At 38.2% G+C, this 27,852-nt stretch overlaps 1 protein-coding gene and 2 pseudogenes across 8 annotated transcripts in view; all 3 read right to left on the minus strand.

Moving 5' to 3' along the window:
* LOC107687322 (protocadherin gamma-C5-like) overlaps nucleotides 1-27,852 on the minus strand; it is a 52,017-nt gene that overhangs the window by 2,595 nt on the left and 21,570 nt on the right. For 3 of the 8 annotated variants that reach the window (XM_016484646.1, XM_016484631.1, XM_016484620.1), the window contains exons 2-4: nucleotides 4,845-4,903; nucleotides 3,864-3,917; nucleotides 1,819-1,937 (exon numbers count right to left, since the gene is read on the minus strand). In XM_016484646.1, coding sequence (XP_016340132.1) covers nucleotides 1,819-1,937; nucleotides 3,864-3,917; nucleotides 4,845-4,903 — 232 coding nt within the window. Of the gene's footprint in view, nucleotides 1-1,818; nucleotides 1,938-3,863; nucleotides 3,918-4,844; nucleotides 4,904-8,896; nucleotides 11,647-27,852 lie in introns of those variants that run through there. The other 5 variants (XM_016484608.1, XM_016484613.1, XM_016484625.1 and 2 more) reach the window with 5 other exon arrangements.
* LOC107687372 (protocadherin alpha-C2-like) lies at nucleotides 6,032-7,407 on the minus strand (annotated as a pseudogene).
* LOC107687377 (protocadherin gamma-C5-like) lies at nucleotides 7,644-8,595 on the minus strand (annotated as a pseudogene).

Here is a 27,852-nt window from a genome sequence, read left to right on the forward strand (position 1 = left end):
GCTGAGGAGTGTTGAGAAAAGAACCCTCGCAAGGGAGGCTAGCCTTCCTTTCTTATATCAACCAACCATCAAAGAGACGTAAATTACGTGATATTAGTTTGAACGTCTGCCGCTGCGCTGATAATGTACCTAGTAGTTATGATGAGTAGCGATATTGAATATTTGATCGCCAGCAGATTTACCAAGCTGTCATTCAAACAGTATATATACAAATTTAGGGAAAACAGCCTAAGCTGGATATAGGCTACAGCAGTCGGGGCTTAATTAAATGGCGCAACAGGCAGATTTCTTTTAACACAGACTTTTAAGAAGGGATGGATGTTTGCTTCAAGTGATAGGCCAGGTAAGTGAAGTTATATTATCTTGCTGTATGCATGTCGTTTTCTTTACGTTTTCTGACTAAAAGCAACCAAAAAGCCATTTTAAAGTGGTTAAGCAAATAATATAATAATAATAATCGGCAGGGATCCCAGACCAATACAATTAGTGTGCCTCCTCTATTTTAAAACCCACGAGCCGCCACTGCTTAATTTTACTTAAAAGAGTACAATTTCATGACTTAACACACTTAAGTATACTTTTAAAAAGTGTACATTGTAATAATGTCCGATTTTTTAAAGTACATTTAAAATAATTTAATATTCTTTTGTCGTGCTTTAAAGGACGCTTATTTTGCACATTTTAAAATTTAAACTGTACTGTGTTATTCAATAATGCTGTACATTTAAAGATAATACATTTTAAATGTAACAAATTGCAGCTACTTCGTTACAAATGTGTAAAACACAAATATATTTAAATTCATGACATTTCAACAAATATATTTAAATACATTTTAAGTAAGTGTCTGAAAACATTGCATTTAAGTATAAGCACGTAAGTATATTCTTTTATTATTTCTTTAAGTACTCTTTTTTTTAAGTATGCTAAAGTGTACTTTTTCCACAAGGCCATGCCCAACAGATATTTCATTCAAATCTAACTATATGTATTGCTTTACTAAATATAGATTTATATCTAAATACATTTACATGCACTTACAAGTTTGATTTTAGTCAGTCTAGAGTAGTTAGTCTTTTTTTTTTCTTTTAATGTTATGAATACATTTTAGTCCAACTGAAATCATGCCAGCCAACAGATTTAGATAATGTGATTTGTAGTTCAGCTTCCAGAATGTATATGTGAATGTTCTGTAAATAACACTCTTGAGATTCTGTTGTTGTCCATCTATGCTAGAGTAGAACATCAGCACAGTGTTATCATTCTGACTGCAGCTGCCAAGAGGGAGAAAGGCTCTTTACACTCAATTAGTTTGACAGTCTATAACAGTCAATAAATGGTGAGATCCATTTTACTCCGGAAGCCGCACTCTCTTTTCTTTTTTCTCTCACTATATCTCCGTCTTTCCTTACATCATCAAGTTATTAATGGTCTTCAGAATCTAACCTTGAGGACTGATGTATCCAATACAATATACTGTATGTGGACAAACTTCCCTGCTGTAAAGACCGGCATATGCTGTGTTTTGGATGCTGGTGGGATGATTTGCCCCCAACGGCTTGCTTAATTAGCTTAACCAGCAAGATTATCATGAAAATGTAGCTTGTAAAGCTGAACAGCCTGAAGGATATTTCTAGCCGAGAAAATTTTTGCTTTACATGCAAAATGTTTATGACATTCTTGTTGGCTATGCTATTTTTTTCTAACAAGCTAAGTTTTTCTTGTTCAAGTGCTAATGCTCTCTCCTCATTCTCTTATTTGCTCTCATTCTAATGCAGTTTTATAAAAGAAGGAATAATAAGTGAGATTGAGATTCACCGTTCGCTGCCGCTATCAGAGCTTGGAACTGTTCAGCTTCGGTAGGGGGGTTGGGCCACGGTCTTGTTCCCGCTATCACACCAGCGCTGGCATCTGCCTCATCAGGACGAGCTCCAGCCCTAAATGACAGAGAACAGGGTTAGTGACTCGACATGCATTCAAACACATTCATAGTGCTTTTTTTCCTCGCATTTTACCTCTCACACATATACGAGAACAGCAGCCACCACGTTTGCTAGCATAAATGCACCTGGTTCATTAGCTGAGACAGCCATTTTGTGTGACAGGGCAGGACAGTGCAGTGCAGTCAGAAAATGGAGGCTAAAGTCGACAAAGCAGTGGTAGACATGAAGTAAACAGACAGATGCATTGATTAAATACAGTTGTGTCTGTTTATATCATATGACTTAACACATACACTTTGCCCTTTGATCAAACTACAACAAGCTTTAATTAAAGGGATAGTTCACCCCCCCTCCATTTTTTTTTTAACTTACTCACCCTCATGTTGTTCCAAACCTGTATAACTTTTTTTTCATCTGTAAAACACTAAATAGAAAATACAGTGGCAGAAGTCTAGTATAAACCAGAAAATAAATAAATAAAAATAAATAAATTCCTGCACAGTACTCAAACTTGCATCCTTGTAAAATGTTATTAGCTCAGCAACGTTTCGGGTCAATTGATGTTCCTCAGGCTTATAAAACATGCAGACATATCAGCTAATGTAAAAATAAATATCTCATTAAATATATATTTTTTGTATTTACAGATTTTTGTATTTGAGTATTTACAATAGATAATAATGATAAATTCCCATTAAAGGTCAGTCCTTATTTTCAGTGCCTTTTGTGTCCCCAGTAAGGATCATGATCTTACTGCCTTAAAATGCTGAACAATATATATTTTAAGGCTGTCTTAGTCATAAATAACTAAATTTGAACAATTTTAAACATTTAACAGCATTTTAAAATACCAAATATCACCACTTTTCCTATGTCCCCAGGCTTCTGTGTCCCATTTTCAATATAAATACAACACTTACTATATTATTCTTTTCTTTTCTTTTTACATTTTTGATTTTAGAAGAAATACTTCTTTCAAATGTATAGATTTTGTCAATTAATTTAATTTAACAATTATAATAAAGGTTTTTAGTTTGTTCCTCAAGTTATTGTCTACTCTGTTATTTTGACTACTGTCCATTCAAATGAAAGCTGTCCAAAAAAGAAAAAGAAAAAAGAAGACAATTAAATCATAAACATCACTTCCTTGGAGGGAAAACAACTTGGTAATGTGAGTGAGATCCTCTGATAAGCTTCAAATAAGCTTTTAAATGGGCAAAGGAACAAGTTTATTAAGATAATGTACAAGATGCCCATACATTAAAGTCTTAAGTCTTTTAATCTATTTTTCATTGTCATTTCATAGTTTGTGTTTCACAAATGATTAAATTTATTTTCCCAAGATGCAAGTTTGAGTAGTGTGTTAGAATTATTTTTTTTTCCCAAATAAATCTGTGAATTTCTTCTGTCTTTTATTTTTGGGTGAACTATCACTTTAAGTATATTTTGGTTATTACAGGCTGCTCAGTTTCAAAATGACACGACTAAAAAGCAGATTTTTTACTCTCTCTCTCTCTCTCTGCCCACACAAACAGATTGATAGCAGAGTCCGTACATAAGGACAGAAATATTTCTCTACTCTTTAGGGACAGACTTCACAGACTTGGCTCTACAAAGCCAAAATAAATCAAATCGGAACAAGCAAGTTTACTAAGCACAGGTAAACACACTGTCAACACACTGTGCAATGTCAGCCCGCAGAGCAAGATGCAACAAACAGCTATCAGCGATACACATACATCCAAAAGCCTTATCCTCAAATGAACCAACTGCACGAAATTTGTGTTAGGAACAGACTGGACAGCATGTCGCTGGAAGCTGCAGGACACATAATCTGAAAGACCTAAACACAACATTTCACTAGAAGGCTACACCAGGTGAAGTCAAACGCTACAAGCCTTCTCTTCGCCTTCACTCTACCTGGACTTCTCGTATGGAGTCCATCTCTGCTGCAGGGTGTGGAACCTGTGTTGGCTGAAACATAAGCACAGGAGCATGCAGCTGTGTCTGACCAGAGACTGACCAGAGTACATGGATGGGTGAGAACGGATTTGGGTTTCCTTTAAGTTTAAACCTTATATCTTAAGACGTTGTGTCTCACAGGTAGTTGGTTCGCTTTTGTATGTTTCTATCTGATAATTGCTATCATAATATATTTGGTGTATTTGCAAGATTTTTTTTTTTTTTGCTCCACATGATTTCTTTTCTTTGCAATATTTTTGCAGGATATTCTTCACAGGATTTCTTTTGTGGGATTTTATTTTTGCAGGACTTTATTTCTTTTGTGGGTTTTTCTTTGCAGGATTTCTTTACATTATTTATTTTTGCAAGATTACAGTACTGTGGTAAATTTACATCTTTAATATTCATAAAATGGCGATAATGTAAATTCATCTCTACATATGTAGAGATGAAAACACTAAAGGAAATACAAATAGTAAATTATTTCAGACTCTAATCTAGATAGTTTGGTATTTGTTGATTTTATCTATAAATATTGTTTCCTTAACTCTTCTTGCTGACTAAATGCAGAGGACAGTGACCATCAACAATGTAGGCACTCAAATGTTTGTAGGCAATCTCAGATTTTGAAAACACTAAAGGAAGGAAAATTTGTACATTATTTCATATTCTAATCTAGATAGTTTGGTATTTGTTGACTTTGCCTGTGACTATTGTTTACTTAACTCTTCTTTCTGACTAAATTCATAAGATAGTGACCACCAAAAATCTAGGCACTCAGACGTTAACAGGTAATCCAAGATTTTGTTCTGTTAATATCTCACTCCAATCAGCGAGATTAAATAAAAACTATTACAAAACAGTGTACGTAATATCACGTGGATAATCTCAAATGTATTTATGGTTTTGCGAGACATATAAACTGAATCCAACACTTACCCGCTGGGTCCAGGCCTCTGGTTTGGGGAAAATCGCCAGTCAGCATTAGGGGGATTTTGCTGAAAATGAGAAGAAAATAATTTTGTCAATACTTTTGTTTGGCATAGAGATTAATATCCACTATTGGTCCACCCTGGAGTGCAGTTCCCTCCATCCCGTCATAGGAGGTTGTAATTCTGAAACACAAATTTGTATTATTGACAGCAGATTTGATCTGCTTCCTCTGCTTTTCCTCAGGACTATTTTCTGAAACTGCACCTTTGCTGATACAGAAAGAATATGTTGAGGGGAGTAGTGAGAATCAGAGCAACAAAGAAGAACATAAGGTAGAAAATAGGTTGAGGGAGAGTGTGTGTGAATAATTGAAACTTCGATCATGTTGCTGTCACGCATGGTTGCATGTACGTGAGGACTATACACATAAGTCTGTATCAAACAAAATATGAGCTCACCTGTAGGTGGATTGTGGCTAAAATTTCGCCCTGCTTTTGGATTTTTTTTTTCATAATTTTTGTCTTAATTTCCTTAGTATCCCACACAATTCTATTGCATCTCCCCACACTGAGTCGAGTTATTATGTTGCAAGATAGCATTCAAGGCATGTGCAATATCACACTGTAATGATCCTCCAAACTCTAGTGTAGATTCCACAAAGACTCTACTTTGTAAATCATAATGACTGCAACAATCTGCCTCACCTGACTTGAGCATTTGAACACACTATTTTCAGTCAAAACTCTTCTCTGATTCACTGGGTCTAGAAATAGCTCAAATTGTGGCCTGATTCTTAATACACTTGGCATTATAAAGTGCTTAGTCCAAAAAGTGAGTCATAGTGACTGGAGCCATACTCTGAATTAATGACATACAGCATGGTTTCTATCTTACTAGAAATGATTTTGAGAAATTGTGTGACACTAAAATTCACACCACAAACATCTGAACAGTGTATCATTTTTTTTTCATTAACATATGTAATTTTTTGCTTACACTACCCATCAAAAGTTTGGTGTCAGTGAGATTTTTTTGAAAGAAATTAATACTTCTATTCAGCAGGGATGCATTAAATTAGTTAAAAGTGATAGTAAAGACGTTTACAATTGTACAATATTCCACAATATTTCAGTTTTAATTAATTTTATAGTAAAAATCAATCAATCATTCAATTAATCAATCCTTGGTGGGCATATGAGACTTTTTTTCTCATCAAACATTAAAGAAATCTTACCAACCCCAAACTTTTAAATGGTAGTCTATAATATTTCCTGAAAATCTCACCTTCATGAGTGAGTGAGAGAAGAGTCTTTTTGACAGTCGCATTCTTAGAGTGCTCGGTGGGGCCTTAACAAACACAAAGTCGCTCCTGCTGGATATAGTGGAGAAACCAGGCGTGTATGTGTGTTTGTGTAAATCCTGGGAGACCCCCACGACCTCCATGCATCTAATAGGACCGTCAGTATTTAGCTGCAGGTGGAGGTCATTGTGTTGGTGCTCACGAGATGTGTGTTTGAAGCCAAGTTTTTGCATGAGGCACATAACGTAACCATGATGGCTGAGCCAGCTACAAAAATGATGACCAGGAATGAGACCATAATAATGAAGGATAATGTAATTATGAGGTACAAAGTGAGGTCAGACCCTTTTGGACTTTTGGAGGTAGAGCTCCTGGGTTCAGAAAATACATCTGAAGCTTTCTCAGCCAGAGTGATGTTAATTACCACACTAGCAGAGAGAGAAGGCCTGCCGTTATCTTTTACAATCACAATGAAGCTAAAGACAGACTTGCTGTTCTCTTCTGTAAGTTCTCCAGTATGTGCGCCTATGTGAAACATTTCAGTATCAAGCCCCGAGAAGCTGTAGAATAACCAGGCATTGTGGCCACTATCACCATCCACAAATGTGATACGATTGACTAAGCGTCCGATGCCAGCCGTGCTAGGTACCAAAAACTGCAGCGTCCCATCGGATGGGAGTGCAGGATATATAAGGACAGGAGGATGATCATTCTGATCTATAATAAACACATGCACCGTAGTGTTGGAGCTTTGAGCTGGAGTTCCTCTATCAAGAACCTGCACTATTGAAATGCATTCAATTGCTCATAGTCAAACTTTCGCATGGCATATATATGCCCACTATCTGGGTTAATGTATACATATGAAGACACAGACCTACCAAGAGCTTCACACTCCAAAATTGAGAAATAAACAGTGGAATTCTCACCCACATCTGGGTCTGATGCAGACACGGACAGAAGGGGAGCATTTGGGGCATTGTTTTCAGCTATGTCCACAGAGTAGGAACACTGTGAGAAGATTGGGGGGTTATCATTAACATCTGAAAGACGTAACACAAAAGATTCCTGTGAGGAACGGGGCGGGGAACCAGAGTCTGTGGCAGTCACAATAATGGTGTATTCAGCCACAGCCTCTCTGTCCAGCAGGCCATCGGTAATTAAAATGAAAAGCCCTTTATAAGGTGAAGTCATCTTGAAAGGCAACCCATAATGGATGTGCATGCTCACTTCGCCATTTTCCCGTGTCTTCATCTTTTACTTTGATTAGGGCAATGACAGTGCCTGAACTCACATATTCAGAGATTACAGGAGAAACCACATTAATGCTGATAGCAGGGGTGTTGTCATTCACGTCAATAATCTCGATTTTGATGTTGCACGAGCCCTCCATGGGAGGTATTCCCTTGTCCCTAGCAAGGACAGTGACGTCATGCACATTAGCGAGCTCGTGATCGACTTGTCCTGTAACTCTAATTTCTCCAGTCACAGAATCCACACTAAAGAGTTTTAAAACATTGTCAGGGTGTATTTATCAAATATGTAATATATTTCACCATTTTGACCATGATCGGCATCAGAGGCGTTAAGAGTTGTAACTAACGTTCTATGAGGTGACTTTTCTAAAAGCGTGACTCTTTTTGTAAGATTATGAAAGTGTGGCGAGTTGTCATTGACATCTAGAATATTTATAAAAATGGCACTATTGCAGGACTTTTCTGGACTGCCCCCATCAACTGCTGTTAAAATCAATCTAAATTCGTTCCTCTTTTCTCTATCAAGAGACTTGTTCAAGACTAAAATTGGGATTTTGCTTCCGTCACTTTTAGTTTCTACTTTTAGCATAAAACGATCGTTTTGACTAAGAAAATAAGCGCGCATTGAATTAACACCCACATCAGGGTCATGCGCACTTTCTAAGCGGAACATAGTGCCTGCCGCAGCCGCTTCTGAAACTTCTAAAGAAGTGTTTCGGCTTTGGAAGTGTGGCGCGTTGTCGTTAACATCCACAATTTATATCGTAACGCTGTGCATTTCCAAAGGATTTTGAAGAGAAATCTGAATCCGAGTGTGACAATGTAAATTTCCTCTGCACATACTTTCTCTGTCCATTGTTTGCTTGACCACCAAAGCTCCGGATGTCAGGTCTACGTCAAAATACTTAGCATTAGATTCCGAGATGATTCGCATCTCTCTTAGAAGTATCACATGAACGTCCATTCCTAAATCTTTAGCCAGGTGGCCAACAATAGTTCCCAGTTTAGATTCCTCAGCTGTAGAATATAAAAGTTCCAAAGCGTGCGTTGCAAAACACAACGAATTAAGAACAATCCAAACTGCAGCCCAGTCCAAAGATCTCTGAAAAAGCTCTTTACTCTTCATTTTTAATTGAGTATTTTCACTAGTAGCTATAGACTCCTTCGGGGTTTTAGTTAATGTATATAGGCTACTAGACATCGCAAGACATTGCAGAGTATAGGAGAAACACGTTTGGTTTTGTATCCATGATCTCCACCATTTGTTCTAACGTTTCTAAACTAACAATACAGCTCCTGAGAGCAATAGGCCTGTGTGGGTCTGGCAGAAGAGTTAAAAGGGGTGGGGCTAAAAACGTGCGTTTCTATTGGAGGAAAGTTGCTTTGCTTAGACAAAAGCACACATTGTGCTGTCCAAGGTGCTGAAAGTAGCGTCTCTCCATCAGTTACGTATAATTAGTGTCTGTATAACCATAACTTGTTTAAATCTGCGTTTGTCTCACCTGTTGGCTCTCGAACGTCCACGCGCTGTCTGGTGATGACGCATCAAGCACGTTTAGCGTGTCTGTAAAGTTTGTGGTGCTGCTGGGTTTAACGAGTGTAAGGTCACTGAATTCTGACATTGGAGAGAGATAGGAGCCAAAGGACTGACTCTGAGACATCATGTCTCCTCCCAGAACCTCCACATACTTAATGGGCCCGTCAGTGTTGAGCTGGATCTGCAGGTCTCTGTTGGGGTTCTTGTATTCAGAATTTGTCCTCCTGATACAGCAGCTTGAGCCGCCTCTACTGCCTCGCGCACATTTCACCAGCAAAATGAAAAATGTCAACAGACACAACAAGGACACGGAAGCCAAAGAGATGATTAGATATAAAGTAATTGTGCCACTTTCCTTGTTGGACTCGATAGTTTTCTCTTTATAGTCTGAGATGGGCTCATGAAACCGGTCTTCTATCAGTATATCCACTGTGATTGTGGTGGACTGGATCGGCTCTCCATTATCCTTTATTTCTATCAGCAGTCTCTGAGAGGAGTCATCGTGCTCTGAAACAGCGCGTTTAGTCCTCACCTCTCCCGTATGTAAATTGACACTGAACAGAGACGCGTCCGTGGCCTCTGCGAGCCTGTAGAACAGCCAGGCGTTATGACCCGAGTCCGCGTCCACTGCTGTTACCTTAGTAACGAGATGTCCTGCTTTAGCAGACCGGGGCATCCTCTGATGAGTAACAGACCCCATGGATGAGGACGGATAAATGACAGCAGGTGCGTTATCGTTATGGTCCAGAATAAACACATACACTGTCGCGTTACTACTTAAAGATGGAGAGCCATGATCTTTAGCCTGAACGATGACCTCAAACACTTTTCTTTTTTCGAAGTCAAACGAATGCATGCTAAATATGCTTCCATTGTCAGAGTTTATGTACATATACGAGGATACTGGAGTATCCCAATTTTTAGGGATCTCAATAGAGTATGATATTTTACCATTTACGCCGACATCAAAGTCTTGAGCAGATACCGAACAGATAATAGAGCCTGGAGTGTTATTTTCCTTTACGTACACATAATACACGTTATCAGGGAACTTTGGGGCATTGTCGTTAACATCAAGAATTTTAACTGGAATTATTGTTTTGGTATTTAAAGGGGGCGAGCCTGAGTCGAATGCAGTGATTTCCACGTTATACTCCGGGTAAGTTTCGCGGTCTAAAACGCCGTTTGTAACCAACGAATATTCGTTTGAAAAGGATGGTTTTAAAATAAATGGAAGATCAGACTGTATCTGCAGACTGACTTTTCCATTGTCACCAGAGTCGATGTCCCGTGCGCTTATTAACGCTACAACTGTCCCGCTTGGCGCGTTCTCCAGCACGGGGCTCGGTTTAGATGTCAGCACTATTTGTGGTGGGTTGTCGTTAATATCTGCAACTTCAATTTCAACCAAACAATGACCCTCCATTTCGGGAACCCCTCTATCTTTGGCACTGATCTCAATGTTGTAAATAGGGGTGGTCTCATAGTCTAACTCCCCATTCAGGATCATTTCGCCGGTTTTCTCGTTAATACAAAACAATGAGCGCAGCTCTTCAGATGTGTGCTCCCCTAAAGAATACTGTATATCTCCATTAGGACCTTCATCTAAGTCCGTTGCTTTAACCTTTAAAAATGACGTTCCTTGCTTGGCGTTTTCATTAATGGCCACTTTGTAAACTATTTTCTCAAATACGGGGTTGTTGTCATTGTTATCCAGCACAGTGATGTTTATTTGTGAAGTTCCAGATCTAACCGGCTTCCCCCCGTCTAAAGCAGTTAACATAAGCTGATGCATCGGTTTCTTCTCGCGATCCAGAGGTTTTTCCAGTACTAATTCAGGTACCTTGCGCCCATCTCCAAGGTCTTTTACTTTTAAACTAAAACACTCGTCTTTACTTAAAGTATACGATTTCAAGGAATTACTTCCAACATCTGGGTCTACTGCGCTCTCCAAAGGAAAACGCATGCCAGGGACAGTTGATTCTGCTATCTTTAAAACGCGGTCCGTCGACTGAAAATGCGGATAATTGTCATTAATATCCTGTATGTCGACTTCCACTCTGTAAAGTTGTAAAGGCTCCTCGATAACAATTTGAAGAGGCAGCAGACAATTTGCGTTTTTTCCACAAAGGATTTCTCTGTCGATTCTCTCTTTAACCACAATTTCTCCTCTGCGTAAATCCACGCTGAAATACTGCTTACCTGATTCAGAAGCTATTCGCAATTTACGGTCATACAGCTCAGATATTTTCAAACCTAAATCTTTTGCAATATTTCCAACAACAGCGCCCACATTTAATTCCTCGGGAATTGAGTAGCGAGTCTGTCCTTCTGTCGTACTCCACAAAAGAAGAAAGAGAAAAAAGAAGAGCAAATAATGCCTCCAACATCTGAATGCCACCCTCTTTGTCATTTTGATTTTAAATCCAGACGATTCACCGTTCTAATAAAAACTAGGGGTACCACCACGACGACAATTTCGCTTTTCCATTTTGTCTCAAAAATATGTTAGAATCCATTTTATAGGAGAGATTAGAGCATTCCTCGTCACCGTCTGCACTGAACGTTGTAATGTCAGTGGGGGAGGGAGTAGATCTCTTTGTACAATTCTGCATGTGATTGGTGCAGAGATAAAGGCAATAACCAGTAGCAAGAGAACTGCCTCTTAAAGGCGCAGCACAGCACCTGCTGTCAATCTCACACCAAAGAACATTACAATAGAAGAAAAGTATTATGTATCACGAGTGGCCATATTTTATTTGTTGTCTTTGTATAATTTATATATTTCTATGTTAATGAAATAAAACGACATTCTTTGGTAATATAATATTTGATGTTGATATAATAATAATAATAATAATAATAATAATAATTATTATTATTATTATTATTATGTGCAAACAAAAGAGTATTTTGTGTTCAGACAAAAGTACACATGGTGCTGTCCAAGGTGCTGAAAATAACGTCATTCTATCACTGTTAAGTATAAATAACATAGTGTATACACATTAACTTTTTACATCTAGGCTTTCTCACCTGTTGGCTCTCGAACGTCCACGCGCTGTCTGGTAATGACGCATCAAGCACGTTTAGCGTGTCTGTAAAGTTTGTGGTGCTGCTGGGTTTAACGAGTGTAAGGTCACTGAATTCTGACATTGGAGAGAGATAGGAGCCAAAGGACTGACTCTGAGACATCATGTCTCCTCCCAGAACCTCCACATACTTAATAGGCCCGTCAGTGTTGAGCTGGATCTGCAGGTCTCTGTTGGGGTTCTTGTATTCAGAATTTGTTCTCCTGATACAGCAGCTTGAGTCGCCTCTACTGCCTCGCGCACATTTCACTAGTATGATGAAAAACGACACCAAAGACAACAAGGACACGGACGCCAAAGAGGTAATAAGATATAAAGTAATTTTGCTGCTTTTCTTGTTGGGCTCGATAGTTTTTTCTCTATGGTCTGAAATGGATTCATGAAAGCCGTCCTCTATCAGTATATCCACTGTGACAGTTGTGGACTGGATCGGCTCTCCATTATCCTTTATTTCTATCAGCAGTCTCTGAGAGGAGTCATCGTGCTCTGAAACAGCGCGTTTAGTCCTCACCTCTCCCGTATGTAAATTGACACTGAACAGAGACGCGTCCGTGGCCTCTGCGAGCCTGTAGAACAGCCAGGCGTTATGACCCGAGTCCGCGTCCACTGCTGTTACCTTAGTAACGAGATGTCCTGCTTTAGCAGACCGGGGCATCCTCTGATGAGTAACAGACCCCATGGATGAGGACGGGTAAATGACAGCAGGTGCGTTATCGTTCCGGTCCGAAATAAACACATGAACTGTGGCATTGCTGCTCAGAGATGGAGAGCCATGGTCTTTAGCCTGCACTATAACACTAAACAATTTTACCTTTTCATAATCAAATGAGTTCATGCAGTAAATAGTTCCATTTTCAGAATTGATATAAAAATAAGATGATGCTGGAACTTGATTAGAACTTGAATCCAGAATTAAATAAGTAAGTAGAGCGTTTTTATCCTGGTCAATATCAGAAACTTTTACAGAAAACAGTGACGCGCCTGCCAGATTATTTTCGTTTACGTAAACATTATATGAGGACTGTGAGAATAGTGGAGGGTTGTCATTCACGTCAAGTATTTTCACAGTTACCGTTTTCGAAGTTTTTAAGGGCGGAATACCGGAGTCTATGGCCAGTATTTCTACATTATATTCAGAATTAACCTCACGGTCTAATAATGAATCGGTTATCAGTGAATAATGATTATGAAAAGGTTTCAATTTAAACGGAACATGAGGAGAAATGATTAGCTCGACTTTGCCATTATTACCGGAGTCCAAATCTTTGATGGTAATCAGAGCCACCACAGTTCACACCGTTGCATTTTCAGGCACAGGACTCGCTAAAGATGTCAGGATAATCTCTGGAGGATTGTCATTCTCATCTATGATATCTATCTGAACCGATGACTGTCCTTCGAGCTCTGGATTCCCTTTGTCTTTAGCACAAACATCAAACGTATATGACTTTTTAGTCTCGTAATCTAATTTTCCAATGACTGTGATTTCGCCGGTTTCAGCGTTCACACTAAAAACATTTCTTACATGTTCGGGAGTATGCGCCGCGAATAAATACTGTATTTTACCATTTAGACCTTCATCCAAATCGTTTGCATTTATTTTGAGCACACTTGAACCAGCAATGGCTCTTTCTAAAACCGATGCTTTATATGCAGTAACTTCAAATTTGGGTTCGTTGTCGTTGATGTCTTGAACAATTATTTGCAACACAGACGTGCCAGATTTGACTGGATTACCACCATCTAGGGCTATTAATATGAGCTTGTGCATAGACTCTTTCTCTCTGTCTAAAGGTTTTTCAACCACCAGTTCTGGTACTATTCTTCCATCTTTTAATGTTTTTACATTAAGACGGAAATTATTGTTATTGCTTAGTGAGTAAGTCTTTAAGCTATTGCTGCCAACATCGAGGTCCTCAGCACTCTCAAGGGTAAATCGTGCGCCAGGAGCAATGACTTCAGGTATTTTTAATGTGGCATCTTTATTATGGAAGTTAGGTGCATTATCATTGATGTCTTGTAGATCTATCTCTATGCTATGTAACTGTAATGGATTCTCAATAACGATCTGCAGTGGCATTAGACAATTGGCGCTTTGTCCACAGAGCGTCTCTCGGTCTATTCTGCTATTAACTACCAGATCACCCTTCCCTGAATCCACACTAAAATACTGCCTATTCGACTCAGATGCTATTCGTAACTTACGCTCGGCGATACCTGAGATGTCGAAACCGAGATCCTTCGCGATATTCCCAACGATAGATCCTTCCTTTAACTCTTCGGGTATCGTGTAGCGAATCTGAGCTCCAACTGTATTCCACAATAGAGAGAAAGCGAACAGCCAAAGCGCTGCCCATTTCCACCCTCCGATCCTCTGCCTCATTTCTCTGTAGCACTTAATAATCACATCAACAAATCGTCAATTTATATCATTTATATCCACAGAAAAACAGAATGATAATCTTCATTTTAAAATGTATCTACTCAGCCCATCCTCGTTGTGGTGTTCGGCCTCATAAAGCGTTCATGTTTCCTCTCGCTATACAGCTCTCATCATTGTACTCCTCCTCTGGCTGAGGGAGGGAGTAGATCCCTTTGTACGGTCTGAAGCAGGATTGGTACAGAGCTCAAGGCTCTCTCATACAATATTTGCTTTGCTGCCGCTTAAAGGGGTAACCAGCCCTCTGTAGTTTGTGTTACGGCATTTAGTGGAGAATTGTGGGGTAAAATAGTTCAGACCCATGCTTATATATTATTATACGGGCAAATATTTTTCTAAGCAAAAATACTTTACAAGACAAGTGTAATTTATTTGGTTGTTCTCAAAACCCAATGGGAAAAAATGTTCTAACTAATGGACCATTGTTACATTTTCGTGTTTGTAACGCGGAAATTAAATAGCAGGGTAAACCTCTATTACCGGTACCAACGCACATATTATTTTTCTGTTCTCATTTTCTCCAACCGCAAAATAGAAATTACATTTCCACGATTTTCAGAAGAGCGAAATATGTCAAATTTACTGTCAGTCACATGGCGGCTATATTGGAAAATCCCTTGTAGTGTTTCTTCTCCTTCTCCTTCTTCTTCTTCTTCTTCCTCATCATCATCTTTTTTATTTATTTGTTTATTCATTTAATTCTTTTGTTTAAATTATTTCACGGTTAATATAACAAAAGTATTTTTAATAATGAAAATGCATATTTAGAAACCACATTTACGAGGTGTTATTAGCCATTTATTCCTGTATTTATTTGTGTATTTTTTAAATGCCAAAAGGCTTTTCAAATATAAAAATAGACATTTTTTAATTATTATTATTCAAACCAATTCAATTCAATTAAAACAAATATATAATAATAAATGCAGGCCGCTGATGCTACCCGCTGTCCAAAAATATGGTGCTGAAATTTACACCATTATCTCGTTCTCTCTCTCTCTCTCTCTCTCTCTCTCTCTCTCTCATATACGCAGACACACTTAGAAACGCGTGCAATATTACACAATATTAAGTGTAGACCATAATACCAAGTAATACTAACCACATTTTTAAACTTGATATTGATGCTAACAGTAATGCTAAATTATGATTCTGTGTCTCACCTGTTGGCTCTCGAACGTCCACGCGCTGTCTGGTAATGACGCATCAAGCACGTTTAGCGTGTCTGTAAAGTTTGTGGTGCTGCTGGGTTTAACGAGGGTAAGATCACTGAATTCTGACGTTGGAGAGAGATAGGAGCCAAAGGACTGACCCTGAGACATCATGTCTCCTCCCAGAACCTCCACATACTTAATGGGCCCGTCAGTGTTGAGCTGGATCTGCAGGTTTCTGTTTGGGTTCTTGTATTCAGAATTTGTCCTCCTGATACAGCAGCTTGAGCCGCCTCTAGTGCCTCGTGCACATTTCACAATTAAGATGAAAAAGGTCAATATACACAACAAGGACACAGACGCCAAAGAGATGATTAGATATAAAGCAATTTTGCCTGTTTTCTTGTTGGGATCGATAGTCTTTTCTCTATAGTCTGAGATGGGCTCATGAAGGCCTTCCTCTATCAGTATATCCACTGTGACTGTGGTAGACTGGAGCGGTTCTCCATTATCCTTTATTTCTATCAGCAGTCTCTGAGAGGAGTCATCGTGCTCTGAAACAGCGCGTTTAGTCCTCACCTCTCCCGTATGTAAATTGACACTGAACAGAGACGCGTCCGTGGCCTCTGCGAGCCTGTAGAACAGCCAGGCGTTATGACCCGAGTCCGCGTCCACTGCTGTTACCTTAGTAACGAGATGTCCTGCTTTAGCAGACCGGGGCATCCTCTGATGAGTAACAGACCCCATGGGTGTGGACGGGTAAATGACAGCAGGTGCGTTATCGTTCCGGTCCAGAATGAACACATGAACAGTGACGTTGCTGCTCAGAGGTGGAGAGCCATGATCTCTAGCCTGCACTACAATGCTGATTAGCTTAATTTTCTCATAATCAAATGAGTTCATGCTGTAAATAGTTCCGTTCTCAGAGTTGATATAAAAATAAGATGATGCTGGAACTTGATTAGAACTTAAATCCAAAACTGAGTAAGTGAGAATAGCATTTTTGTCTTGGTCAATATCAACTGCAGATACAGAAAACAATGACACACCTGCCAGATTATTTTCGTTTATGTAAATAGTGTATGAGGACTGTGAGAATAGTGGAGCGTTGTCATTCACGTCAAGCATTTTAACATTTACCGTCTTCGTAGTTTTTAAAGGTGGAACACCGGAGTCTATGCCCAGTATTTCTACATTATATTCAGAATGAACTTCACGGTCTAAAAATGAGTCGGTTATCAACGAATAGTGGTTATCGAAAGAGGCTTTCAATTTGAAAGGAACATCCGGGGAGACAATTAGCTCGACTTTGCCATTATTACCGGAGTCTAAATCTTTGACGGTAATCAGAGCCACCACAGTTCCCACCGTTGCATTTTCAGGCACAGGACTCGCTAAAGATGTCAGGATAATCTCTGGAGGATTGTCATTCTCATCTATGATATCTATCTGAACCGATGACTGTCCTTCGAGCTCTGGATTCCCTTTGTCTTTAGCACAAACATCAAACATATACGTTTTTTTAGTCTCGTAGTCTAATTTTCCAATAACTGTGATTTCGCCGGTTTCAGCGTTCACACTAAAAACATTTCTTACAAGATCTTGCGTATGCGCACCGAATGAATACTCTATTTCACCATTAGGTCCTTCATCCAAATCAGTGGCTTTTATTTTGAGCACACTTGAGCCAAAGATGGCTCTTTCTAGTACCGATGCTTTGTATACAGCAATTTCAAATTTTGGTTCGTTGTCATTTATATCTTGAACGATTATTAGCAATAATGATGTGCCAGATTTTACTGGATTGCCACCATCTAAGGCAGTTAATATTAGCTTGTGTATAGACTGTTTCTCTCTGTCTAAAGGGTTTTCAACCACAAGTTCAGGTACCATTCTTCCATCTTTTAACATTTTAACATTAATTTGGAAGAAATTGTTACTGCTAAGTGAGTACGTCTTTATGCTATTGCTTCCAACATCGAGGTCCTCAGCACTCTCAAGGGTAAATCGTGCGCCTGGAGTAATCACTTCAGGTATTTTTAATGTGGCATCTTTAGTATGGAAGTTAGGTGCATTATCGTTTATATCTTGTATTTCTATTTCAACTTTATGCATCTGTAATGGATTCTCAATAACGATCTGCAGTGGCATTAGACAACTGGCGCTTTGTCCACAGAGCGTCTCTCGGTCTATTCTGCCATTAACTACCAGATCACCCTTCCCTGAATCCACACTAAAATATTGCCTATTCGACTCAGATGCTATTCGTAACTTACGCTCGGCAATATCTGAGACGTCAAAACCAAGATCCTTCGCGATATTCCCAACGATAGATCCTTCCTTTAACTCTTCAGATATTGTGTAGCGAATCTGAGCTCCAACTGTATTCCACAATAGAGAGAAAGCGAACAGCCAAAGCGCTGCCCATGTCCACCCTCCGTTCCTCCTCATTTCTCTGTCGCGTTTATTATTCCCATCTACAAATCTTCATCTTACATCCTTATAAAAACCGAATGTTATTTTCCATTTTCAAATAAACGTGTACTCAGCCCATTTTCGTTGTGGTGAGCAGCCTCATAAAGCGTTCATGTTTCCTCTCGCTATACAGCTCTCATCATTGTTCTCCTCCTCTGGCTGAGGGAGGGAGTAGATCCCTTTGTACGGTCTGAAGAACGATTGGTACAGAGCTCAATGCTCACTCATCCAATAGATGCTTTGCTGTTTCTTAAAGGGGTAACCAGCTCTCCGTTGTATGCATTACGGCATCTAGTGGACAGCTGTGATCTAAAAAAAATGCAGTTAGCCTCAGACTGATTTCTTATCTGCTTAGACTGGAAAATGATTATGCATGTTAAAGTAACAAGGTATTATTAGCATTTGAGCATTAAAGGTATATGAGCAAGTGTATTTAGTTGTTCTTTAAATTCAGAGGGAAAGAACCATTACAGAAAAAACACATGAATTGCACATGTGCAGTTACGTTAAAATCGCATGTGAAATATGAAAACGTTACAAAACTACGTTTCCCATGTGCAAAGCACGTTTCACATGTGTTCCACATTTAATTTTAACATGTGATTGCACATGTAAAATTCATGTAGTTTTTCTGTAAGGGAATTATTAGAACATATTTTTAATGCGTTATTTAAAAATGTGACATTAACAGTTTAGTTCTCAGTTTTTATGAAGAAGAAATACTGTTTCCCACTAAAAGTATTTTTTTTTTAAATAACAGTTTTTTATACTGTTTTTAAATAACTTTTTGTTATTACTGTTAGTAGTATGTTTATTTATTTATGTATTTATTTATTTATTTAATTTCATTTTTATTCAACACCTACCAAACCAGCATTTATAAAGTATAGCACCTAAAACTGTACAACGTTAACGTCGTTATGGGAGATGTCCAGTCCAAAGTGCTGAATACCGTACAAAACTATTGCAGTTTGTTTTGACATCATAAATATGGTAAAAAAAGGGGGCTTATAGAAAAAATAACATTGCTTAGACTTAATAAAATATAAAAAAAAAAAATATAAATATATATATATATATATATATATATATATATATATATATATATATACACATACTTAATGTCATTGCAGAGTAGCGCTCTTTAAGCCAAGCTACCCCGCCCGTCACACAAACTTTCAAGTATGTCCACCATAATGTGTATATCTTAAATTAACAGACAAAAAAATCACATACAAGTCTGTACTGATGCTGAGTTAATTAATCATCATTCTGTGTCTCACCTGTTGGCTCTCGAACGTCCACGCGCTGTCTGGTAATGACGCATCAAGCACGTTTAGCGTGTCTGTAAAGTCGTCAACAGACACAACAAGGATACAGAAGCCAAAGAGATGATCAGATATAATGTAATTTTGCTGCTTTTCTTTTTGGGTTCGATCATTTTCCCTCTGTAGTCTGAGATGGGCTCATGAAAGCCGTCCTCTATCAGTATATCCACTGTGACAGTTGTGGACTGGATCGGCTCTCCATTATCCTTTATTTCTATCAGCAGTCTCTGAGAGGAGTCATCGTGCTCTGAAACAGCGCGTTTAGTCCTCACCTCTCCCGTATGTAAATTGACACTGAACAGAGACGCGTCCGTGGCCTCTGCGAGCCTGTAGAACAGCCAGGCGTTATGACCCGAGTCCGCGTCCACTGCTGTTACCTTAGTAACGAGATGTCCTGCTTTAGCAGAACGGGGCATCCTCTGATGAGAGACAGACCCCATGGATGTGGACGGGTAGGTGATAACAGGTGCGTTATCGTTCCGGTCCAGAATGAACACATGAACAGTTGCATTGCTGCTCAAAGATGGAGAGCCATGATCTCTAGCCTGCACTACAATGCTGATTAGCTTAATTTTCTCATAATCAAATGAGCTCATGCTGTAAATAGTTCCGTTCTCAGAGTTGATATAAAAATAAGATGATGCTGGAACTTGATTAGAACTTAAATCCAGAACTGAGTAAGTGAGAATAGCATTTTTGTCTTGGTCAATATCAACTGCGGATACAGAAAACAATGAAACGCCTGCCAGATTATTTTCGTTTATGTAAACATTATATGAAGACTGTGAGAATATTGGTTGGTTGTCATTTACATCAAGCACTTTTACATTTACAGTCTTCACAGCTTTTAAGGGTGGAACACCAGAGTCCATGGCCAGTATTTCTACATTATATTCGGAATGAACCTCACAATCTAATAATGAGTCAGTTATCAGTGAATAATGGCTATCGAAAGTTGGCTTTAATTTAAAGGGAAGATCCGGGGAGACAATTAGCTCAACTTTCCCATTATTACCGGAGTCCAAATCTTTGACGGTAATCAGAGCCACCACAGTTCCCACCGTTGCATTTTCAGGAACATGACTCGGTAAGGACGTCAGGATAATCTCTGGAGGATTGTCATTCTCATCTATGATATCTATCTGAACCGATGACTGTCCTTCGAGCTCTGGGTTCCCTTTGTCTTTAGCACAAATATCAAACGTATATGATGTGGTGGCCTCGTAATCTAGCTTTCCAATTACTGTTATTTCGCCGGTTTCAGCGTTAACATTAAAAGCATTTCTTACCAATTCAGGCGTGTGCGCAGCCAATAAATATTGTATTTCACTATTTAGACCTTCATCTAAATCGGTCGCTTTTATTTTGATTACACTTGAACCAATAACAGCGCTTTCTAAAACAGATGCTTTGTATACGGCTACATCAAACTTTGGTTCGTTGTCATTGAAGTCTTGAACAATTATTTGCAATAACGATGTGCCCGATTTTACCGGATTACCACCATCTAGAGCTGTTAATATCAGCTTGTGAACTGCCTGTTTTTCTCTGTCTAGTGATTTCTCAAGCACTAGCTCTGGTATTTGCCTTCCATTTTTAACTGTCTTTAAATTTAGACGGAAGAAATTATTATTGCTCAGTGAATATGACTTTAAGCTATTGCTGCCAACATCGAGGTCCTCAGCAATTTCAAGGGTAAATCGCGCGCCTGGAGCAGTCAATTCTGAAATTTTTAATACTCCATCTTTATTATGGAAGTTCGGTGCATTGTCATTAATATCCTGTATTTCTATTTCTACCTTATGCATCTGTAATGGATTCTCAATAACGATCTGCAGTGGCATTAGACAACTGGCGCTTTGTCCACAGAGCGTCTCTCGGTCTATTCTGCTATTAACTACCAGATCACCCTTCCCTGAATCCACACTAAAATATTGCCTATTCGACTCAGATGCTATTCGTAACTTACGCTCGGCAATATCTGAGAAGTCAAAACCAAGATCCTTCGCGATATTCCCAACGATAGATCCTTCCTTTAACTCTTCGGGTATCGTGTAGCGAATCTGAGCTCCAACTGTATTCCACAATAGAGAGAAAGCGAACAGCCAAAGCGCTGCCCATTTCCACCCTCCGTTCCTCCTCATTTCTCTAATGCGGCTGATATTCCCGTCAACAAATCTTTGTCTTATATCCATAGAAAATCAGAATTCTGTTCTCCATTTTCAAATATACGTGTAATCAGCCCATCCTCGTTGTGGTGATCAGTCTCATAAAGCGTTCCTGTTTCCTCTCGCTCTACAGCTCTCATCATTACTCCTCCTCTGGCTGAGGGAGGGAGTAGATCCCTTTGTTAAGACTAACACATGATTGGTTCAGAGCTAAGCACTCACTGGTCCAATAGAGGTTTTGATGTTTTTAAAGGCAGCTCTCTTTGGTTGTGACTACTGCGTCTGGAGATTTTAATGCAGCTAGTTTCTCAGTATTTTTTAGAGGAGCTAATTTTTGTGTACAAAAAACAAAAACAAAAAAAAACAAATCATGATTAAAAACATGTAAATTTCAAGTAGCACCATAAGATGGCTGGATGTGTACTTTTAAATTCATTAGGAAGCAACAATAGGGGGTGGGATTGCTTCTAAATGAAACAATCGACAACAATTATTTTCTGTTTATTTAATTCGCATAAATCCAACCAGGGGTCCAGTCTTTCCCGTCTGAGCTTATTATCTGTATTGTGGTCACAGCCACACGCAGCGCAGCCTATTCATAAAGCCTGGAATTTACACAAGTGAGCATCCTCTCGAATTTACCCCAGAAGAAGAACGCAATGCCACATGCGGCTTGATTCAGCTAAAGATATTATTTCTGACGAGCAAATAATGAATCATTATAATCAGAGGAAGCCTTTCCTCTGATTATAATGATTCATTACTTGCTCGTGCATGTATAAAAGCATAAACTATTTTTTTTACCCATGAACAAAAAATGCGAAAATCTACTTTCCAAAGGGGAAAAAAAACTCAGAGCGTTTATTTTTAAAAAGAAAATAAAATGACCAGAATGTACACTTATTGGATAGCATTATATTGTAGACAGATTGGATATTAATCCTAATAAACATACCGCTACAATAAAAAAAAAACAGTGACATTGCAATACAATTACATTGTATTGTAACATTACAATACTAAACAATAACATTACAATACAATCCATTACAATTTAAAATAGTGCAGCCTTTCTACCCCTTACGAAAATTAACCATAGTTTTACTATAGTAAAATGTAGTAACCATGTATTTTGGCCTACTGGTTACTGTGATAACGACCCGAGCAGTCACAAGGAGGATCAAAATCACGGGAGCAAAGCTGACGTCCAAAAAGGTTGTTTATTTGAAGCGGATGTGCAAATAAATATGTTTAAGAGCTTAAAACAAAGATCTTAAAACAGTCTAAAACTAGAACTGCTGAGTACTTAAAACAGTACTAACTCCCCTCCACTACATTGAGGCTGGAATTTTACATGTTGGCTACACAGCACCACAGTAATCTCGATCACTAGCTCTCGATCCGTGCACCTCTCTCTTACTGACGGCCATCATTAATACACATTTTCCCCGCTCTTACTAATTGAAACAATACTATGTTTTTATAAAATAAACTCGTCTCACAAATGAGCGCTTCCCCTTAAGTGCACACTATTACCACGCCCACTCAGCTAGATCAGAAAATACAAAAATACAACGCACCAGAAACAATAAGAACGCCGTAAAAACAGTTATAGAAGACAACTTTAACGTCTCTCCACCACAATTGCCATTTGTATAACCACAGTTTTACTACAAATACCATGGTTATGGATAGTGCAGCAAAACCATGGTTAATTTGTGGTTACCATGGCTTAACTATAGTAAACTTTTTTTTATTATTTGTAGTAAAACTTTAATTTGTAGTGGTTCATTTTTGTAAGGGATCCCTTGTAGTAACTTCAGCAATGTGCAGATCATTCTATAACGGGAACACATCGTTTTTTTATGGCATAATATGTCGTTATTAAGTGAAAAAGAATATGTCCTTTTAACGAGATAATTACGTTTTTACTAGAATTATTAGTTATTACTAGAAACGTTGTAGTTAAAACGACATAACATCTCGTTATTACGACATAACCGAGTGGAAAAAAAATATGTGTGGCAGCAATGCATCACCGTATGTGTATATATATATTCCAAAAATTATTCCATTAAAACATGTAGCCTGTAGATCATCTGCCTCTCCTTTAACCTCACCCAGCCCCAGGGCGGCGCCAGAGAATTTTGAACGCAGGTGCTGAGGGGGTGCTAGATCATTGACGGGGGCAGCTGGGCAATTCAGGGCTCCAGACTCATTATTCCCACTGGTCGCTCTTTTGCGACTAACTTTCTCAGTGGGTCGCACGAGCACATGTTTTTTGTTGCTGGGCAATTAATAGTAAATATGACCAAAACAGGTTTTTTTATTTATTTATTTTTTTATTTTTTTATATGAATAATAAAATAAATCGCCCACTCGATTTTGTAACATTTTTTACATGATTATTTGGCTCATCACAATTTAAATACAATTTAAATTTTATGAAATTTAACAAGTAGCCTACATAGATCAGTCAGTTCTCTAAGATTTTTTTATACAATCCGCCTAGAATAGCATTTCGGAATGTGAGTCAAAGGCAATATGACATCAAAAAGCACTGGGGATATATTTACTTGCTATTTACAGTCTCAAAACAGAACCTTCGCTCTCTGTGTATTGATGGCCAAATGTGCCACTGCTGTTTCGGCATCGCCAGAGCTGCTTTTCAGATACTGTATGTCTTAGTGTAGGAGACAGGACAAAGATCTCTCACATATGGAAAGTAGTAGGGCTGCTACATGGCGATTCACTCTGACGTTAATTTAGATAAATATGCGCTATATATGTGCATATCAAATGTTTATGAGACGTGTGGGAGTCCTATTATCGCGTTTACAGCATTACATGGAGGCGCCCGCGCAATCCCTTGCTTTTTTTTTTTTTCCTGCGGAAAGAACTTAACGCTTTCTGCCGTCTCATGCAGTTTCCGTGAAATGGAGCGCGTCACAACAATGTTACTTGCCTCACAGACATAAGAAATAAATATATATAAAAAAAATATAGCTTGAAAAAAAATATTATTTAATTATGTCCGTATGGAAAGGTGCATGTCTCTATTAAAGACACGTCCATGTGGAGATGGCGAGTCAGCGTATATTAGCATTCGGCAACTTCTTTGCAGCCGACACTGACTGAGAAAACACTAGTTTATTATTACATAATTAAAATGTCTTCTTTTCCCCACCATATTCATAATCATTATTTTTGCGGTGCTTTGCGGCAAGCTTTATGCGCGCGCTTGAGCGCGGTATAGGCCAATACGCCTATGCCTATTAAACGATGGTTTAGTAGGTTAATCAATATTAATCAATTTCATTTAATCTTTAGTCAGGGGCAGGCCTACTTGGCACAAGGAACCGATCCATTTTTTAAAATGCTATGACATTACGAAAAGTGCAACTGCAAATCACGTCACATTATATTGCATTGCACGAGTTATGCATGCGTAATGAGTCAAATGTTCATGTGGGTGCTTTGGTCTTTCTTGGGGGCGCTGAAGCACCTGCAAGCCCCTCCCTAGCGCCGCCCATGCCCAGACCCTTTTCTCTCAACTTTTCAACATAACATCTTCCACAAACAAAATTAAGAAGTCTGAGGCGTAAATTAATAAAATGATGACAAGCGTAATTCTCAATTATTGTTGATTTAATAATGTACAATAGTCAGGTTTTATAAGTAAACTCCCCATTTATTTTCATGTATAACGATATCTTTTAAACCATTAAAGACAGACCTGAGCTCCAATGTTGTAAATCAATTTTAGCCAGCTATATGCTTCTGCTTAATCCATTTCAACTTATTTTTCAAAAATACTTGCGGGATAATGCACAGCACTGTTACAGTCTATCCCTTTAACTTTCACCCCTAAAAGGAGCTAATTAAAAAATATATTTAACTTAAAATTCTTATTAGTAGACATCTAATAAATAGCCCCAAGCACTCTTTTTTTTTTTTATGTTTTAAATAAAACTTTACCATACGGTTGAGCTGTCAGTCCATGTTAAATCTTGATTTAAATTCAGAGAACTATTTCTATTAGTTATTTTCCAATAATAAACATTCATTTAAATGTATTAGTATCTTGGATACATTTCATAACCTTTAGGGTCCACAAAGATAAAACATTATATTTAAGCGTCTCTATAATATATATATATATATATATATGTGTGTGTGTGTGTGTGTGTGTGTGTGTGTTATATGATGTCCTTTACAGACATATCAACCTACGGTCACGCATGATTCTGGATAATTATGGTAAATAAACATTTTTGCATTTCTCATATATTTTGCTATATTTCTGTTCTTTACCTTCTACCCTATTCACAACAACATTATGGTTTCATACCTACTTCCTTGATTGCTTGTTAGACCCTATTATCTGATGACTGACCAGCACCATTCTCCCTTCTGTGTAACTGACTGAAGTTTGTAAACTGCTGCTGTCACTTGAAAACTGGAAATTCACAAACCCCCCATGGCAACAGCGTGCTCTCTCATCTCTTCCTTTTGATAGATTTATTCCCTATCAAATAAAGCTCAACCATTTATTTTCTCACCTGTTGGCTCTCGAACATCCACGCACTGTGTGGTAGTGAAGGATCAAGCACGTTTAGCGTGTCTGTAAAGTTTATTCTCCTTTTCTACAGCTCCTATCACTCATTGTAGCCCTTTCCTGCTAAGGGAGGGAGTAGATCCCTTTGTATAGTCTCGCACCTCATTGGCGCTGAGCTCAGTGCGCTGCTGTCCAATAGAGGACAGAGTCTCTCTTAAAGGCGAACATGCACTTTTTTTTCTGAAAATGCTGTACGCTGTTTGTTGTGTATTGTCACAACTAGAAAAAGAAGGGGGGAAAGTAAAGGTATACTGAATTTATACAAATGCTCTACATCGGGAAAAATAACTTTTTAACATAAGAAATGCATCTGTTACTCTTTAAGAATACACACTCTAAAAAAATCCTGGGTTGTTTCAACCCAACTTTGGATCAAATATGGACTAACCCAGCTGTTGGGTAAAATTTTTTAATTCAAATTTTTTATAAAAAAAAACATAAAAAAAAAAAAAACATATTTGACCCAACATTTTTTAGAGTGCATGCATCCACAAAATGGCGCTTTAAAAACTTGAAATCGTATAAATAAAATAAAAAATAATAAAATAAATAAAATAAAAAATAAAATAAAAATCGATTATTATCTCAAATTAATTAGCTGCGGTCACTGATGACCAAAAATAATCTCAACAACCCGTTAGTAAGCAATTAGAGGGCAGAGTCTCTCTTAAAGGCGAACATGCACTTTTTTTTCTGAAAATGCTGTACGCTGTTTGTTGTGTATTGTCACAACTAGAAAAAGAAGGGGGGAAAGTAAAGGTATACTGAATTTATACAAATGCTCTACATCGGGAAAAATAACTTTTTAACATAAGAAATGCATCTGTTACTCTTTAAGAATACACACTCTAAAAAAATCCTGGGTTGTTTCAACCCAACTTTGGATCAAATATGGACTAACCCAGCTGTTGGGTAAAGTTTTTTAATTACATTTTTAACCCAAAAGTTGGGTTACTCCATATTTGACCCAAAATTTGGATGAAACAACCCAGCATTTTTTAGAGTGTGATTAAACAAATGCAATAAATGAAGAGCAACAATATCAAGTCAAGGTTTATTGTTGCTTTTTTGCAGAGTGGTATGTATAACAGTATTGCTTTATGGAGTCGAGCCAAGGGCAGTGTAAATTGTGTGATTGCCCTGGAAAAGTCATGTAATATTACGTGTAAATACCGATACAGGAGGAAAATTCTTTTTGACTTGAAAATCAAAATGTTTCAAAATGTAATTCAGACTCCAAGTATAAGCCTGCAACCATCATTAAAATACAAATCATCCAGGCCGAGTCTAGCGTGGGACCAAATAAACTAGCAATTAGACTGAATAATAAAAATCGATTATTATCTCAAATTAATTAGCTGCGGTCACTGATGACCAAAAATAATCTCAACAACCCGTTAGTAAGCAATTTCCATTCTATTTGAGCAGACTATCAGCATTGCCATCGTGTCGCTGTCCACAGATATGGTGCTGAAATTTGCTCAATAAACTGTTCTCAGCACCCTTTAGCCCACACAAAGACACACACGCTCAACACACAGCTGCATAAACGATTTCTTCTCTTTTTTCCAAAGTAGAATATGTGTAGAATATATGAATATATATATATATATATATATATATATATATATACAGTGGGTACGGAAAGT

This window comes from Sinocyclocheilus anshuiensis, unplaced genomic scaffold (genome assembly GCF_001515605.1).
Source record: "Sinocyclocheilus anshuiensis isolate Anshui unplaced genomic scaffold, SAMN03320099.WGS_v1.1 scaffold205, whole genome shotgun sequence".
Classification (NCBI taxonomy): Eukaryota; Metazoa; Chordata; class Actinopteri; order Cypriniformes; family Cyprinidae; genus Sinocyclocheilus; species Sinocyclocheilus anshuiensis.